The 13,895-nt window shown below is 41.2% G+C and overlaps 1 protein-coding gene and 1 long non-coding RNA gene across 2 annotated transcripts in view; one reads left to right on the top strand and one right to left on the bottom strand.

Moving 5' to 3' along the window:
- The window catches only part of LOC138187084 (uncharacterized), a 243,144-nt gene that overhangs the window by 126,675 nt on the left and 102,574 nt on the right, over positions 1 to 13,895 (bottom strand). The gene's annotated exons all lie outside the window — the stretch shown is intronic.
- Positions 1 to 13,895, top strand: part of IRSp53 (Insulin receptor substrate 53 kDa) — a 162,536-nt gene that overhangs the window by 64,311 nt on the left and 84,330 nt on the right. Inside the window, exon 3 of the mRNA XM_069127556.1 lies at positions 3,746 to 3,821. Within this exon, the coding sequence (XP_068983657.1) occupies positions 3,746 to 3,821 (76 nt within the window). The remainder of the gene's footprint in view (positions 1 to 3,745; positions 3,822 to 13,895) is intronic.

Here is a 13,895-nt window from a genome sequence, read left to right as displayed (position 1 = left end):
CTTTTACTAAATGCAGCTAATTACCAAAATCCTGTTCGAATCTAAGAAGCGGAATCCTCTACGGATTATGGCGGCATAATGCGGTGGACAGTATGTATATCCGCTGTGATCATCTCTGCAGGACGGGAATTTCGAATTCGAGTCAGCAACGATGCACCAGTGGGACTAACCTTGAGAGAATAGTTAGCCCTTTGACCGCTCTACCGGTCGCGTTACCACGTTTCCAGTCAAATTACATAATGGTGATAAGCAAAGACATTTCCTGTCCTACACTCTAATTCGTTATTCAGCCGGAGGACACGCGGTATTATCTAACTCACGAGCGAGTCACATTCGTGTCATTCTTCGAAGTCTGTCCCGCAATTCCTTCAGTTTCGAGATCTGATTTCAACTTTCTACCATCTCCAATTCCTGTTGCTTGTCTTTACGATAACTGTCAGTTTTGTCATTTCGTTCATGGTTCAACCATACGCTTTCATTCAAAATGTTCCGTTTGATATTCGGATAAATGTCTGGTTCAAACGTGGCTCAATTTATCGAGTCACTATGGTGACGGTTGATGATTATTCGATCGTGGGATAGAGCTGTTCCACGCAGAATAGCGTGGAATTACTATTTCTATACAGAATGTTCCACAGGTTTTTGTAGCACGTTCCGTGATCAAAAAATGTAATCAAAAATCTATGTAATTCCGTTACATAGATATAATTTGCAGAACTGCGTCAATTTCTTCGAAAGTATTATATCGAACCAAATTCATGCGTCTTCGCAGAGATGTCGGGCATCATTGAATAAATATTTATTTAAATAATTATTTCAACAGAGTCATTTGTTATTTATAAGTGAAAATACAAAAACAGAAATAAATTATTTGTTATTTCGAGAAGTCCAAATATATTATTTAAGATAATGAGACTAATTGTTATTTACAAATATAATTTCATTTTTTATTTATCATCTTTACTTATTTTCATTTATTATTTATCGATTATTAAGCAAATTAATTTTTACGCAAATATAACATTTCTGTAAATTACAATTTGTAATTTTTAATTACGTTCGTTGGTTATGACGAGTACGCCAAAATTGAATTGACTTTCAGACAGCTTGTTCGAGAAGCAAGTAATTTTAAAAGCAAACGTGGACTGTGATGTATCTATTGAAAAATAACCGTATCGATTCCACGATTTTTTCATTGTACAGAATGAAACGGATAAGACGAAACCAAAAACTACTTACCCATTTTCATTTGTTTTTCAGTTAAAACTGCAGATGAAATTTCATTTGCGAATAATAGGTAAGAAATAAATCATTTTTGGCATCGTTTAAATAACTTTTACCTAAATAAGATAATTAATTCTTATGCACAAGTGAAATATCATTTTAATTTGCTATTTACTATTTATTAAATTTTTGTATATTTATATTATTATATATATGTATATATTTATTACATGTTATATATTACTAGGTAAATAAAATTTTGCCCAGCACTGTTTCCTAGCCACTGCGAAACTTACGTAAGATTCTAACACCAGTTTGGAACACTGTTTGTTCCTAATCGTATTTCTACCCGCGGCGTATGAAAATTTATTCGACCGTGATTCTGTTTATCTTCAACGCGTATTCACTTCTCCGCTTATACACAATTTACACGCGAAATCGGATAACCAACAACAATATACAAACCGTGTGACATCTCCTGAACTTCCAAATCCTATTTTATCTCTTTCCCAACTGCAAAACACTGTAATAACTCGATCGACGTCTCCAAGTATGAAACCGCAAAATTATTAGCAATCATTCTCCAATGCAGCTCATGTTCCCACGATACTTCAAAATTCTGCGAATCTGCTTGCTCCGCAAGCTCTCGAATTGCTCTACTTTTCAAAGTACACGGATCATTATACTTGGGACAGAGGTAGACCGTTATTATCATCCCTCCCCCCCCCGCGAAGCAATTTGTTCCATTCTTGCAGGTTCTAGCGCAGGAAAAGGGCGTTACGGAGGATCAACGTCACCGTGGCGAATTGTGCAGCCCCTTATTAGCCGGTATCGCTAGAGTTTCGGTGTTTTTGGCGTTAATCGCGCTCCTTGCTGCCTCTCAACCCTTGGCAAAACACTCCGGTTCCGTTGTTCCGTAAGTCGGCGAGACAGTAGTAGGCTGTGAGTCTGTAGGAGAGACGTAAAGCAAAGGCTGCGAGTGCGCTAGTAAAAGGCGCCGCCTTGAATGCCGTCGAGTGAAAGGAGCTCTAGGAAGAAAGAGGGGGAGATGAGAGAAGGTTGCAGGAAGAGATAGACGCAGGAAGACGGTGGACGCTCGTCCTCAAAGCTGGAATGCCGCAGGCGTTCGTATACGTTCACCCTGATAGCATGCAACCACGCCAGTGGCTCTCGTTATTCGTCCACAGACGCGGCATGGCGTGTCCTCGAGGATCCTGTTTGTTGGAGCATCTGCCAGCCCCATCAACTGACCGCCAAGTTCCGTCGACATTGTTTCGGTTTACTTTTCTGCTCCGTTTGCTTGCACCGAGCTTTGTCCACCGGGAACGTGATCGTTTCGTGATCTTGCCAACGAGGCAATGATGAGACAACGAGTAAACTTTTTTGTATTTCCCAGCTTGGTATAAGGTGAATCTAACGTCGAAGATCGTGGTCGTGGATGGTACAAAATAGAAATTTTGATTTCGGCGAATATCCTTCATGGAGCTTGATAGAGTTTGATGAAACCTGAGTAACATAAAACTGCGAACGTGTCACTTCGATGACAGTAATTTGCTATTTTTTTGGAATGGAACCGCGGAATATAGTTATTCTCAAAGAATATGTTTGTTAAAATTTAAGCAAAAATCGTAGTTTCGATGATAGTAGCAGAATTATCTCCTTCGCAAAATTATCGATTTACTACGGATTATCGTTAAATACAGTCGGGCACAGACCACTGAGAACATTTAAAAGTAGTAGCCTCGGAGAATGTAAATTCCTCACCTAAGGAGTGCAATCACGGCGAAGCAGACTGCATTCCAAGACCCTGAAGCGTGACTTTTGCTCGAGAAACTAATTCGTCATAGTGACGTAATCCGATTAACTCACACTCGTTAACACTCCCCAATATGGTCAGCTATCGATCAAGGTCTGATGAAGACGTGTGCCTGATGGTTCTGCATTTAAACGCAGTTATCATTGCGTAGATATCTATTTATACTAGGAAAAACCGTCGCAATGAAATCAAACGTTGTTGAATGCATTCTTTATTGCATCCCGCGATCTATCATTTTATCCAATTAAGAATTTCGACGATAACGCAGACGCAAAATGCAGGCGAAAATAAATTGATTGAATCCGGATTAAAAGTGACCATTGATCTGTAATTTGTTAGCCATTGTAACGCCGTTGAATAATAAATCAATTAACGACTACATTTCTACGCTAAATTATATCTTCCAATCTTTTCATAACCAATTTTTAATAACCAATTCATTTCGCATTTGTTTCTCTACCCGCATCTATACAATACATTCATACAAGAAATTGTTAAAACACGTTTCCATGATAACTGCCAATTGGCGATAATCATTTTTAATTATTACCCTAAAGAGATCGCGTCGAATGTATTTAACGTTCGTCGAAAACAATCCGCTCTGCCAATTTACTCTCGATTCTCGATAAATTATTCTTTTTAACCACGTCGAGACGTAAAATGTAACTGGAAATTACCAAACACCTTTTACATTTCTGATTGTAGAACATCCTGGACAAGTTCAACCCGGGGGCGAGGCAGCTGATCAATGCCGGCAAGGCATATTTGAAGGCTCTTCATGGTGAGTGAATTAAATTGAATCTTTAAGGGGAAGAGATCGGGATGCTGGAACAAAAAGGCGGAGAAGTTCGCGAGACAAATAGTGACAGACGGACGATCGTAAAGTGTCCAGGTTAGAGAGGGTGGGTAAGGTTAAAATGAAGAAAGAAAGGACAAACGAGCGTAGAGCGAGCTTTATGCTGTCTCCTGAGTCCTGTTTCAGGATCGAATCGCCAACTCGTCAGAATTGCACACTGGAGGGGTGTCAAGCTTCTATTTCATTCTTTCTCCCTTGTCCCCCGTGTTTCTGTCGTTCGATGTGCCTTATTTTTCCCCCCTTTGACTTCCCTATCGGCGATCGATCGATCCTTTTTCCTCCTCTGTCAAACTCTGGCTCTCATCGTGGGATGTGTAAACAGGGTTCATCTGGACCTTCCCCTGGCAATTCATTCAATTAATACCCTGGCTCCGTTTGAATTGTCTTTGCCATTTCAGAGAAAAGTATTTTTATCAAAAATCCTCTCGCGATTGGTTAACTTGAAAATTAGAGAAATTAAGGATTTTGATAAGTTTCAAAGGAAAATTGATTACATGGAAAGTACTTCTCTCGATCAGGAATCAGGTCAGGATTTAAATGTCAAGAGTTATTACGCATGAACGCACATTTATTTCGTATCTGTTTTTGATTCCTTAACACTCGTTAATGATCACTCGAATAGTACTTCTTGTAGTATTATACACGCAATCGATTTTCAACGCATGAATTTACATGTTATTTATTCGAATTCCTGAGGAGAAACTGCCCTTCTTTATACCCAAGGATTAATGGCTATTTGCAATTAACGTTGCCTCCAATAACATGGCTTACGACGAAATTATTTTTGTATGTTTTATCGTATCGTGTGTATTATATGATATGATCGATCGTTTTCAGGAGTTAACCCACTGGCCTTGAAAGAAATCCCCCTTCTAGGTGACAAAGAGGGAGAAAAATGTGTGTCGCCCATCGTGTAAACTCGATTTTCGCATTATCGCGGATAAGATTAATCCTGGCCGCAGAAGTAGTCGGAATATACACGAAAACATAACGGGATTTGTTGCCTTTTGAGAGCGGCACACAGCGCAAAGTGTTCACTCTCGCTCGTTAATTCAGTCTGATAACAGTACCGCGTTTTTCACTCTATTTCTGTCGTTTACCGGCAACGTAAACCTACGATCTCCTCTTTCATTGCGTCGTCGATTTAATCGTCAAAGCCTTTGTACAAAGCACTCGTACTTCATTTCTGTTACTAAGAAACAAACATCGTTGTATCTCTGGAATTGTATAAAATTCTTGCTATTAACAAATTTCATGTTGTAATACCATATAATGGTCGATTTTTATGGGAGAAAAAATATTTTAATCGTGGCGAATTTTATTCGACATTTCTTGATGCACGAGTGCGTTATTCAGGCCGACATTAATCTTTTCAACGAATAAATTTTCATAGTCCCTAAAACTGTTAACAAGAATTGCGGTAGATTTTTAAGAATTATTTCGATTCAAGATTCGAACGTACAATATGGACAAGATTTCCTTAAACAGACTGAACGGTTTCAAGTGTGTTCAAGAAGCGCTTCGAACAGATTTGAAGGTCAACTGTATTTTTTTCAAACAGAACTATTCCACGCGAAACCATAAAAGCGATACATCACCTGTTAAAAATGTAGTCCTGTTACATTGGAAGACAAAATATCTTCAAAGACCGCAGTCACAGGAGACGGATGCTGGGAGACGAACGCGAGCGATCCAACAGGGAAATATTTGGCAAGCAGGCGATACAGTCCCGGGCACATTACGCGACACAAAGGGCGGCCATTGTGTTCCCGTGGTTTTTCCCTCGTTTCTATCCTTTCTTGTTTTTCTCTCTCTTTTTATCCATTTTTTTTTTTTGTCATTCGATGTTCGCGGGGACATCCCGAGAGCGTCTCTCTAAATCTCGGCGTGTTCGCTCTGCTCCCGCGGAACGCAGTCTATTATGGCTGATAACGAAATGTCAGGGGGAGGGAGGAGGAGGAGGAGGAGGAGGAGGAGGAAAATCGTTATACAGCGGCAGCGTGTAGCAGTAGAGAGCACCCGGCGAGGTTCGAGCCAGCTGGAAAGCTCCGACTCGTAAGCGGAGCTTAAATCTGGCTTTGTCACGGGGAAGCGCACACGTGGAATCACGCGCCCGTCGGAGGTGATGCTTGCACTCTGGCCTGCGAAGGGGTGGACGATCCTCCGGGGAGAGGGAGGTCAAAGAGGGAGAAAGCGAAAGGTTGAACGAAGGACGGGACGAGGAGGAGGGTGTGGGCATGCAAGTAGCAAAGGGAAACGCAGACAGACGGGGTGCGAGGAAGATTGGCGGAGAATGATGGGATGGGAATGGATTTGAATAGAGATAGGGGCAACGTTGGAGAAACGTCGGAGCAAGACGCGTGGAGCAGGTCAACGCGGAGACGTGGATGAAGAGATACGAGTCTGGAAGGAATCGACGATAGGTGGAAAACGGTCGATTGACGATAGATGGAGGGTGGGTAAGGAAAAAATAAAGACAGCGGTGAGTCATTGTCGTACGAGAACGGCAGGCGACCAGAGGCGAGAAAAATGGTCTGTAATGAGGGTCAAAACGAAGACAATTAGATGAGGGGTGAAAGGAAGACAAAGAGGAATTGAAGGGGGTCCGGGGAAATAGCGTTGAAAGAATGAACGAAGAAGAGTATATACGGCGCTATTGAACGGTGGCAAAAGAAATACGTTGGTAGAGTAAACGAGGAAGCGGTGTAGAAAATTAGAACCGATGACGGTATGGGAATGGGAAATCTGAACGTGGGTGGAGGAAGTGCTTGAAAAATGGCAGGAAATTAAAAGTAAGGAGATAATATGGGAGGAAAACAGGAAACGATAAAGGAACATTTATGTGCTGTTTATGGTGCTCTCGGGTGCTTTTCAAAGGAAAAACTAGAGAATCGTCGGGAAGCTGAATAAAATGCGAAATATGCGCTATGAAAATGTCAACGGAGGATAAGGGGCGTCGTTGGAACGAGAGAAACACGAAAGTTAGGAAAATGGAAGCTACCGGGAAGAAAAAGATCGGAACAAGGGCGAAAAAATAGTCACAGTGAATTCCACCGGATCTATGAGATTAAAGGAAAGAGAAATACGACACGATGAATGGAATACGAAGGAAAAGGGAAACGAATAACCAAAGGGAAAGAGTTTAAAGCGTGGTGTTGATGAGACAAAAGAGAGAAAATGAATGAAAGGGGAGACGCTAATGCCGGAATATGGATTAGACGGGAACAGGAAGAGTGGAGAGTGTGCGAAAGAAGAATAAAAAGAAATAGGTAGGAGGGTGCAATGAGAGAAAAGATAGAAAGGAAAGATTGGAATTCAAGATTCAGCTGGCATCAGCTAGAAATATCGGCGTATTTATTCCTGTAAATTTATGGTGACCATCGAAAGGTAGATTGTGAAATTTTTGTCGAGCGAGGGTCGCATGTGGATCTGAATAAAACATATACGTGTATTTCTACGATTCGTAATACTAACGCGCTATAGTAATACATGAACTGCAAGGTTGCGTCATTATTTTGACGAATTAAATTTTTTAGGGAGCTAAGGATTTTAAAAAATTGTGTGACTCGAAAGCAAGGTTTTTGATAGACGAGACACACACGTTTTGAAAAGGTTTCCTAAAGCTACATTTTAATTTGCAAATGTATATTCATAACAATAAAGTGCAAACTCCCGTATTTCTGGGTTCTAGAACTAATCCGCGACACCTTCTATCTTTCTTAGCACGCTCGTAAATATCTTCCTCAAATGCTTCCTTTCCTCGCGTATTTGCTCTGTAAACATACCTAATAAATTCTCGTTGCAGTCGTCATGCCTCTGCAAATACACATTCTACCGTGGAATTTCTCTTTTTCTAAAATTTATGCCACCTACATCTAGGATATATGTATAATGTTCTACCAATGAAAAAGAGATAAGTCAAATTTTCGTCTATAATTTTTCTATTGTCGGGGATACGAAAATAAAAATAAGAAAGAAAAATTGAGTTTTGTCAAGATTATCCCACGATAAAATTCAGGAATTTAGCGAGTGAAGTTTAATTCACGGAAACTCCGGAATACAAACGACTGTTAAGAATGTAGAAGCGAATGAAAACGCGATTCTGACATAAATTACGTCTCCGGTTAATCGGCCTCGTGAACACGACATTGCGAAAACGCAATGAATTATGCAAAGCGTACGTTAGGTAGTTGGCAGCTCGTAACCTTGTTTCGCAAACTATTAATCGCAATTCACGAAATTCTCTCGAACCGCGTAATTCGTGGGGAATAAGAAAACCCAGGCGACTTTCAGCTGACATTTTCGAAACTTTTTGTAAAAAGCAATTTGACATTTCAACAAGGCAAATATCATCGGATTAGAAAAAAGATCAAATCCTTTCTCTTCGTTTCAATAAAATTTTTATCAGAAATTCGAAAGAGCTCCGAAATTTATTATTACGTAAATTGTAAAAGGGAAAAATTTTGTCGTCGATAAGTGGCAGAAATATTAAGAATTTTCTATCTTAAACTTAAAAAGATAGTTTTCTTAATCGTGTCGCTCATATACATAACAGTACGAAAATGTGGAAGTCTGACATACATGACATATTCATAAAATGTGTATATGAACATTCAAATATTTTCGCGGGCGAGTGTAAATATATTACAAAAATAATCAGGTGCGTAAGTATACATCATTGATGCAGGAAGAGTTTGTTGCAACTCGCTAGAAGAATTTTCGTCGCTTCTCCCTTTCACAGTTTCCTAACTCGGTTTCTTATTTGAAACGCACTACGCGAGATTGCGATAAATTATGCAAAATATGGAGCAACCGCTTCGCAGCTTCCAACCTCGTTTCGCAAATTCTTAATCGCGATTCCCTAAATTCTTCAGACGCGCGAAATACCGCGCGGACGTACGCTCATCGCGAGCGAACGCTTTGAGAAGCGGGATTCGTTTCGTTCGTTCAAACACAGTCGATTCCTCGCAAATCCAATTAAATTCTTTGATTCGTGGCGATTTTCTTTTTTTCTTTTTTTGTTCCCTCGCAGTGAATTCGATCTGCCCTTCTTTCCTGTGGCCTTGCAGTCGTGGAAATCATTAGGTACTTCTTGCGATCGGTGATATTTCAGCGGAGAACAGTAATTAGAGAGCACTTTGTCGAAAGCGGTCTACGCAGGCCTCGTTCCTCGCAGACTCGCAAGAAACTATTGACAAATTGTTTGCCTTCCTGCTATTTAAACAGCGCAAGAAAAGCCTTTCGATAAATTTTAAACAGTTCGCCGTGAATCATCGTATTGTACGATGCACCGGAAACATTGTATAATAATGATTCAGGAATTTGCAAGTTTATATTGGATTGAATGGAAAAGTTGTGTATTCTCTATGGGATGTCGCTACGAAGTGCTGTTACATTAATTCGATAGTAATTGTTCGGAAAGTCAGTTGATTAACACGAAGAGTTTCTTTTACTCGCTTGACGTAGATCGTTCTAATCGTACGAATAATGAAGAATCGAAAGGCTATAAAAAAGTCAATGACGCTGTTCTTGATCGAAATCTATCGCGTTAAAATAAGCCAGTTTCTTTAAAGAAAAGAGCGAAAACCTATTATATCGATTTTATAAATATACAGGGTGCGGCCGAGTAACGCGTACAAGTGGGCATGAGGTGATTCTTTATGAAAAATAAAAATAGAATATGGAATAAAATTATAGAATAATATGGAATATGGAATAATTATGGAATATGGAATAATATATAATAATTAGAAAAAAGAATAACCTCCTGTCGATTATTTAGTCGTCTAGTCCGTACTTTTAACCATGTTCAAGTATGATAAATTCTCAAATTCGATTTTCTCGAAAATTAAACCTTAAATGAACAAATTTTATTCTATGTCTTGTTCTTATTTTTTCACAAGGAATTACCTCGTGTCCGTTTATACATGTTATACAGACGCACCGTGTACAACGTAGTAGTTAAAGTTTTTTCACTCGGTTCAATAAATTCCCAAAATGTGTGAATTCACAGACAAATTTGCCACGCAAGAAAATCACTTGCACGTGCAGAAAAAGCTTATCGATTTCGCCAGCTTTCGCTGCAATTTTCGCACACTCTCGCGCCTGTCCCGGGCAGAAGCAAGTAACAAAAAAAAGGATGGCGACGCAGGGTTGGACAAGTTGGCCACTGTATCAGCAGTGTAGTAAAGAGATAGCCCTGTGTAAGCGCGTCCCTTGCTCGAATCGGGCTTTCGAATCCAATTGCGTCCTTTGAATCCTGCATCTCGTCTTTGTTCTCGAGTTTTCGTCCTTACGGAATTAATTCGTTCCGTTCCTTCCTTTACCAGTCGGAAGGAACTTCCCGATAGAGGCATCCCCATCCTCCCGATGATCTTCTCCTCCACGCCATTACGTCGTCGTTTCTGTAGAATTCAAGGTGGAGCAATCGACGACAATTTATAACGAGTCGTTGAGCTACTTTGAGGGCCCTCCTGCTATTGGCCCTCGAATCCACTCACCTAACTTGGATCATCCTCTGATCCTGCTAGCCAGTCTATTCGCAACGACGCCACTTATTGCGAAATTTTTTCCGCCTGCAGTTACACGTCGCTATAATTCGGTCATGGGTATACGCCCGGATGATATGCGTTTAACGAGGTAATTAAATTCTTTGAATGATCTGTCTGCGGATGGAACGTTTTTTGAAGATCCATCTCGTGCTCGACAAATTTCACAAAATTTTTTAACGTTACGAGGAACATGTTGACAACGAGGGTCGTTAGTTGCAAGCAGATTTACAAATTAATTCGCTACATATTTTTATCCTCCTTCTTTTTTTTATTTTTCTCGCCTTATTATTCTTAAATTTGCAGGTGAGATGAGAACTCGCAGCTTTCGCGCCGGTTGAAATTGAATATGTCTGAAATTTTTTACTGAGCTAATGTATAAAAAGAATGGCATGTTTCATTAGTCAAGGCGATAAAAGAATTTCGTCGAATGTAAGTTATAGCGCGTCGTACTGTTTTAACTCCGGCTTCTACGCGAAGGCAAATGGCACCGTGAATTTCCACAAAAACACTCTAAACCTGTACCCTTCTTCTTACTTACACCGCCATTATCGTAACGAGAAAGAACGCTGTTAAAAGTCTGAAACACCGTCGCACAATACCGGTGTGCACGCCGAATGGCAATTAACGTTCTAACGATGTACTCGTGCGACCCTTAACACTCTTGCATCGAAAGCGTGAAAGACTTTCCTCGCGGAGGGTGAAACGCTCTCTCCGCCGTGGATGTTTGAGTCGAGATATTTCATCGTTCGATACGCGATATTCTCGCGTAGTCCACACAAAATTGAAAACCTACCATAAAGACGATATCATCGCAATTATGACGTCGTCCGAATATAAACGATATCATCCACTACGTACTTGGCGTATTTAAGTGTGACACGCATAGAATAATAAATTGATAATCGAAACTAGTATCATTGATATTCGGTATTAGTACATCGTTCAATCTCTGATAAAGCTAGGTACGATGCTTTGGATATTCCTTTAAAAAAAGGAACTGGCCTGAGCATCAGCGATGTGTACCAATGTGTAACAACGTGTAACAATGAGTACCACAGTGTCATACGATCCCTGACGAAGGTTGCTGCGATGCCTGCGAAACGATGGGATACTTTGAAAAGCACGTATCAGAGTGATATTTGACCCTTGATGAAGCTCGCTAAAACCCTTACAAAGTATTGGGATATTTTCTTTAAAACTGCGAGATACTGGGCCCTGAAAGTCTCAAATTTCTAATCTACACTCGCACTACCTTCTCTTCAGACTTTCGTCTTTAAATTGACAAAACCGAACTTTCTCCAGTCATTTGAACTCCCCATCTGTTGTTATCATCGTTATCTCATTGCCTGACTCAACTTTCAACATTACGTATTCTCGCAAATAGTAACCAACGTGTGAGAACGAAGCAACGTTTCCCGATGGACTTAGAGATATTACGCGTACGCATCATCGAGAGCGAAATTCCGGCCCTGGAATTTGGAACGCAAAGTTCGTGGTTAGGACGTATTTATCCGGTGAAAAACTGGCGGACACGAGGGTAGAGAAAAACGAAGACAATAAGCAGGGAGGACCCGGCTGGTGAGCGTTATTCCCGAATTGGAAAATTGCGTCGGCTGCGAGGCCAGCCGCAAGGAGGGTGGAAAATGGAGGGACCAGGTAGATGTCAGGGCCAGATACAACTGTTAACACCGGAAAACACCGAAACCGTAATTACTACGACCCGTAAAACAGCGAAACCGACCTTTCTATCTTTCTTGCTGCCCTAGGCGCGATCTCTTTCTTTGCCCGTTCACCTTTGTCCAGCACGGACGCTTCCTCTTCTCTACGCGGTCTACCGTTTCCCCCTGCGTTCCGATTTTCCGGTTGGCCGTTTTACACGTTGCACGTGCTTTTTTGTCGTTGGCCTCCGCCGTGCATAGGAAGGGAGAAAACGTAGGCTAGCAATTTGGGATGGCGGCCGCCGTGCTGTTACTTTGGATTCATTCGCCAAACTAAATGCTTTCACACTTTCACTGGTAGACCAATTGCGGCGATAAGTGTATTCTTTCGTTCTTTTCACCCCACTGAAAGAAGATCGGCTCGTGCTTCTGATAATTGGAGGACGGCGGTCTGTTTTCTCTCGCCTTTTAGCGAAAGGCTCCGAGAAATTGTCTGGTTAGACGGATAATTAACGGTGGACGAGACAGGAACAAAGGGAAACAGAGTTTGGTAGGTTCTTTTTTAGAAAAATATACTACACCAGCAAGGAAGTTCTTTTGAAGGACAAGATGCAGTTTCGCAGGTGTTAATGTATATTTATTGCTTTCTTCGATTTTTATCCATCGTTCAGTCAATTTTCGAATCTCGTTCCTGTACGCGCCACGAATGAAAATGGAAAAACTCCGCTGACAATGCGTTCGGCTTGAAAATTGCATTTCTCACTCGTCGAAACACGTATAATGCAATAATAATGTAATTTCAACGGTGATATTGAAAGACATAATACCGATCATGCCGACATCTCGACAACCATTGGCCATTTTTACCCTCCTGCTGTTACGTTACGGAAGATCGGAAAAAGTACACGGGCGTTTTATTTGTTATTCGACGAACACGGACGAATCGTAATTCGACATTCGTCGATATTTTCCTGGAGTCGAGTGGAAATCGATCGCGCAGGGTGAAAGAGACAGAGATAGAACGAGGAGGAAGGGTGGCGACTGCAGCAGGGTGGCAGAGGGACGCGAGCCGGTGTGAGTGGATTCGATTGAAATTGCAGGACCAGGTGGAACCGAAAAAGAGGGCCAAAGGCAGTGGAATGATGGGAAAATTGAGCGTTTTACCTACGCAGATTCCATAATTAAAATCAGTTGGCGCGCTCGTCATTGTCCCCGACGCTGGTCGTCCACTTTGTCCCTGTTCCTGGACGACCCGCTGTCCCGTGGCCGCGTACCGCGTGCGTTTTGCGCAATTTAACGAGAAAACTTTTCAAATTACATTCTACGGCTGCCATACCCACCCAACTGTCTTCCTCTGGTCGACTTTTTTCCCCCTTTCGCCCGTCTTCCTCGTTGTTATACCTTGTACTTTCTTTATACCCATCCCTTCTATCTTTATTCTTCCTTTACGCTTCACAGGGGGTTGGCTAGGATTTATCCACGAGGTCGGCTGCTTATGATAAATCTCATTTGTTCTGCGGTACGAGAGCGTAATAAGGGAAATCCCACAGACGCCGAGTCTGATAAGTGTTTTCGAGAGTTTCATTGAAAAGAATCGGTGGAAAAAATTCGTCGAGAGCAGAACGAGAGAATGAGTCGGAAGAAAAGATGATCGCTGGTAATCACTTATCGAGATACCTTGTTCGAGGTCATCATCATCTACGTTCGAATGCTTTTCACGTTCTATGGTTCGCGGTTCAGTGGCGTTCATTTCCTAGAAATCGGTGGAAATACAAGTATACGTTATTCCA

This window comes from Bombus flavifrons, chromosome 14, assembly GCF_040668555.2.
Source record: "Bombus flavifrons isolate JBK064 chromosome 14, iyBomFlav1_principal, whole genome shotgun sequence".
Classification (NCBI taxonomy): Eukaryota; Metazoa; Arthropoda; class Insecta; order Hymenoptera; family Apidae; genus Bombus; species Bombus flavifrons.
Note: the sequence above shows the minus strand (reverse complement) of the source record. Positions and strands in the feature narration are given on the sequence as shown.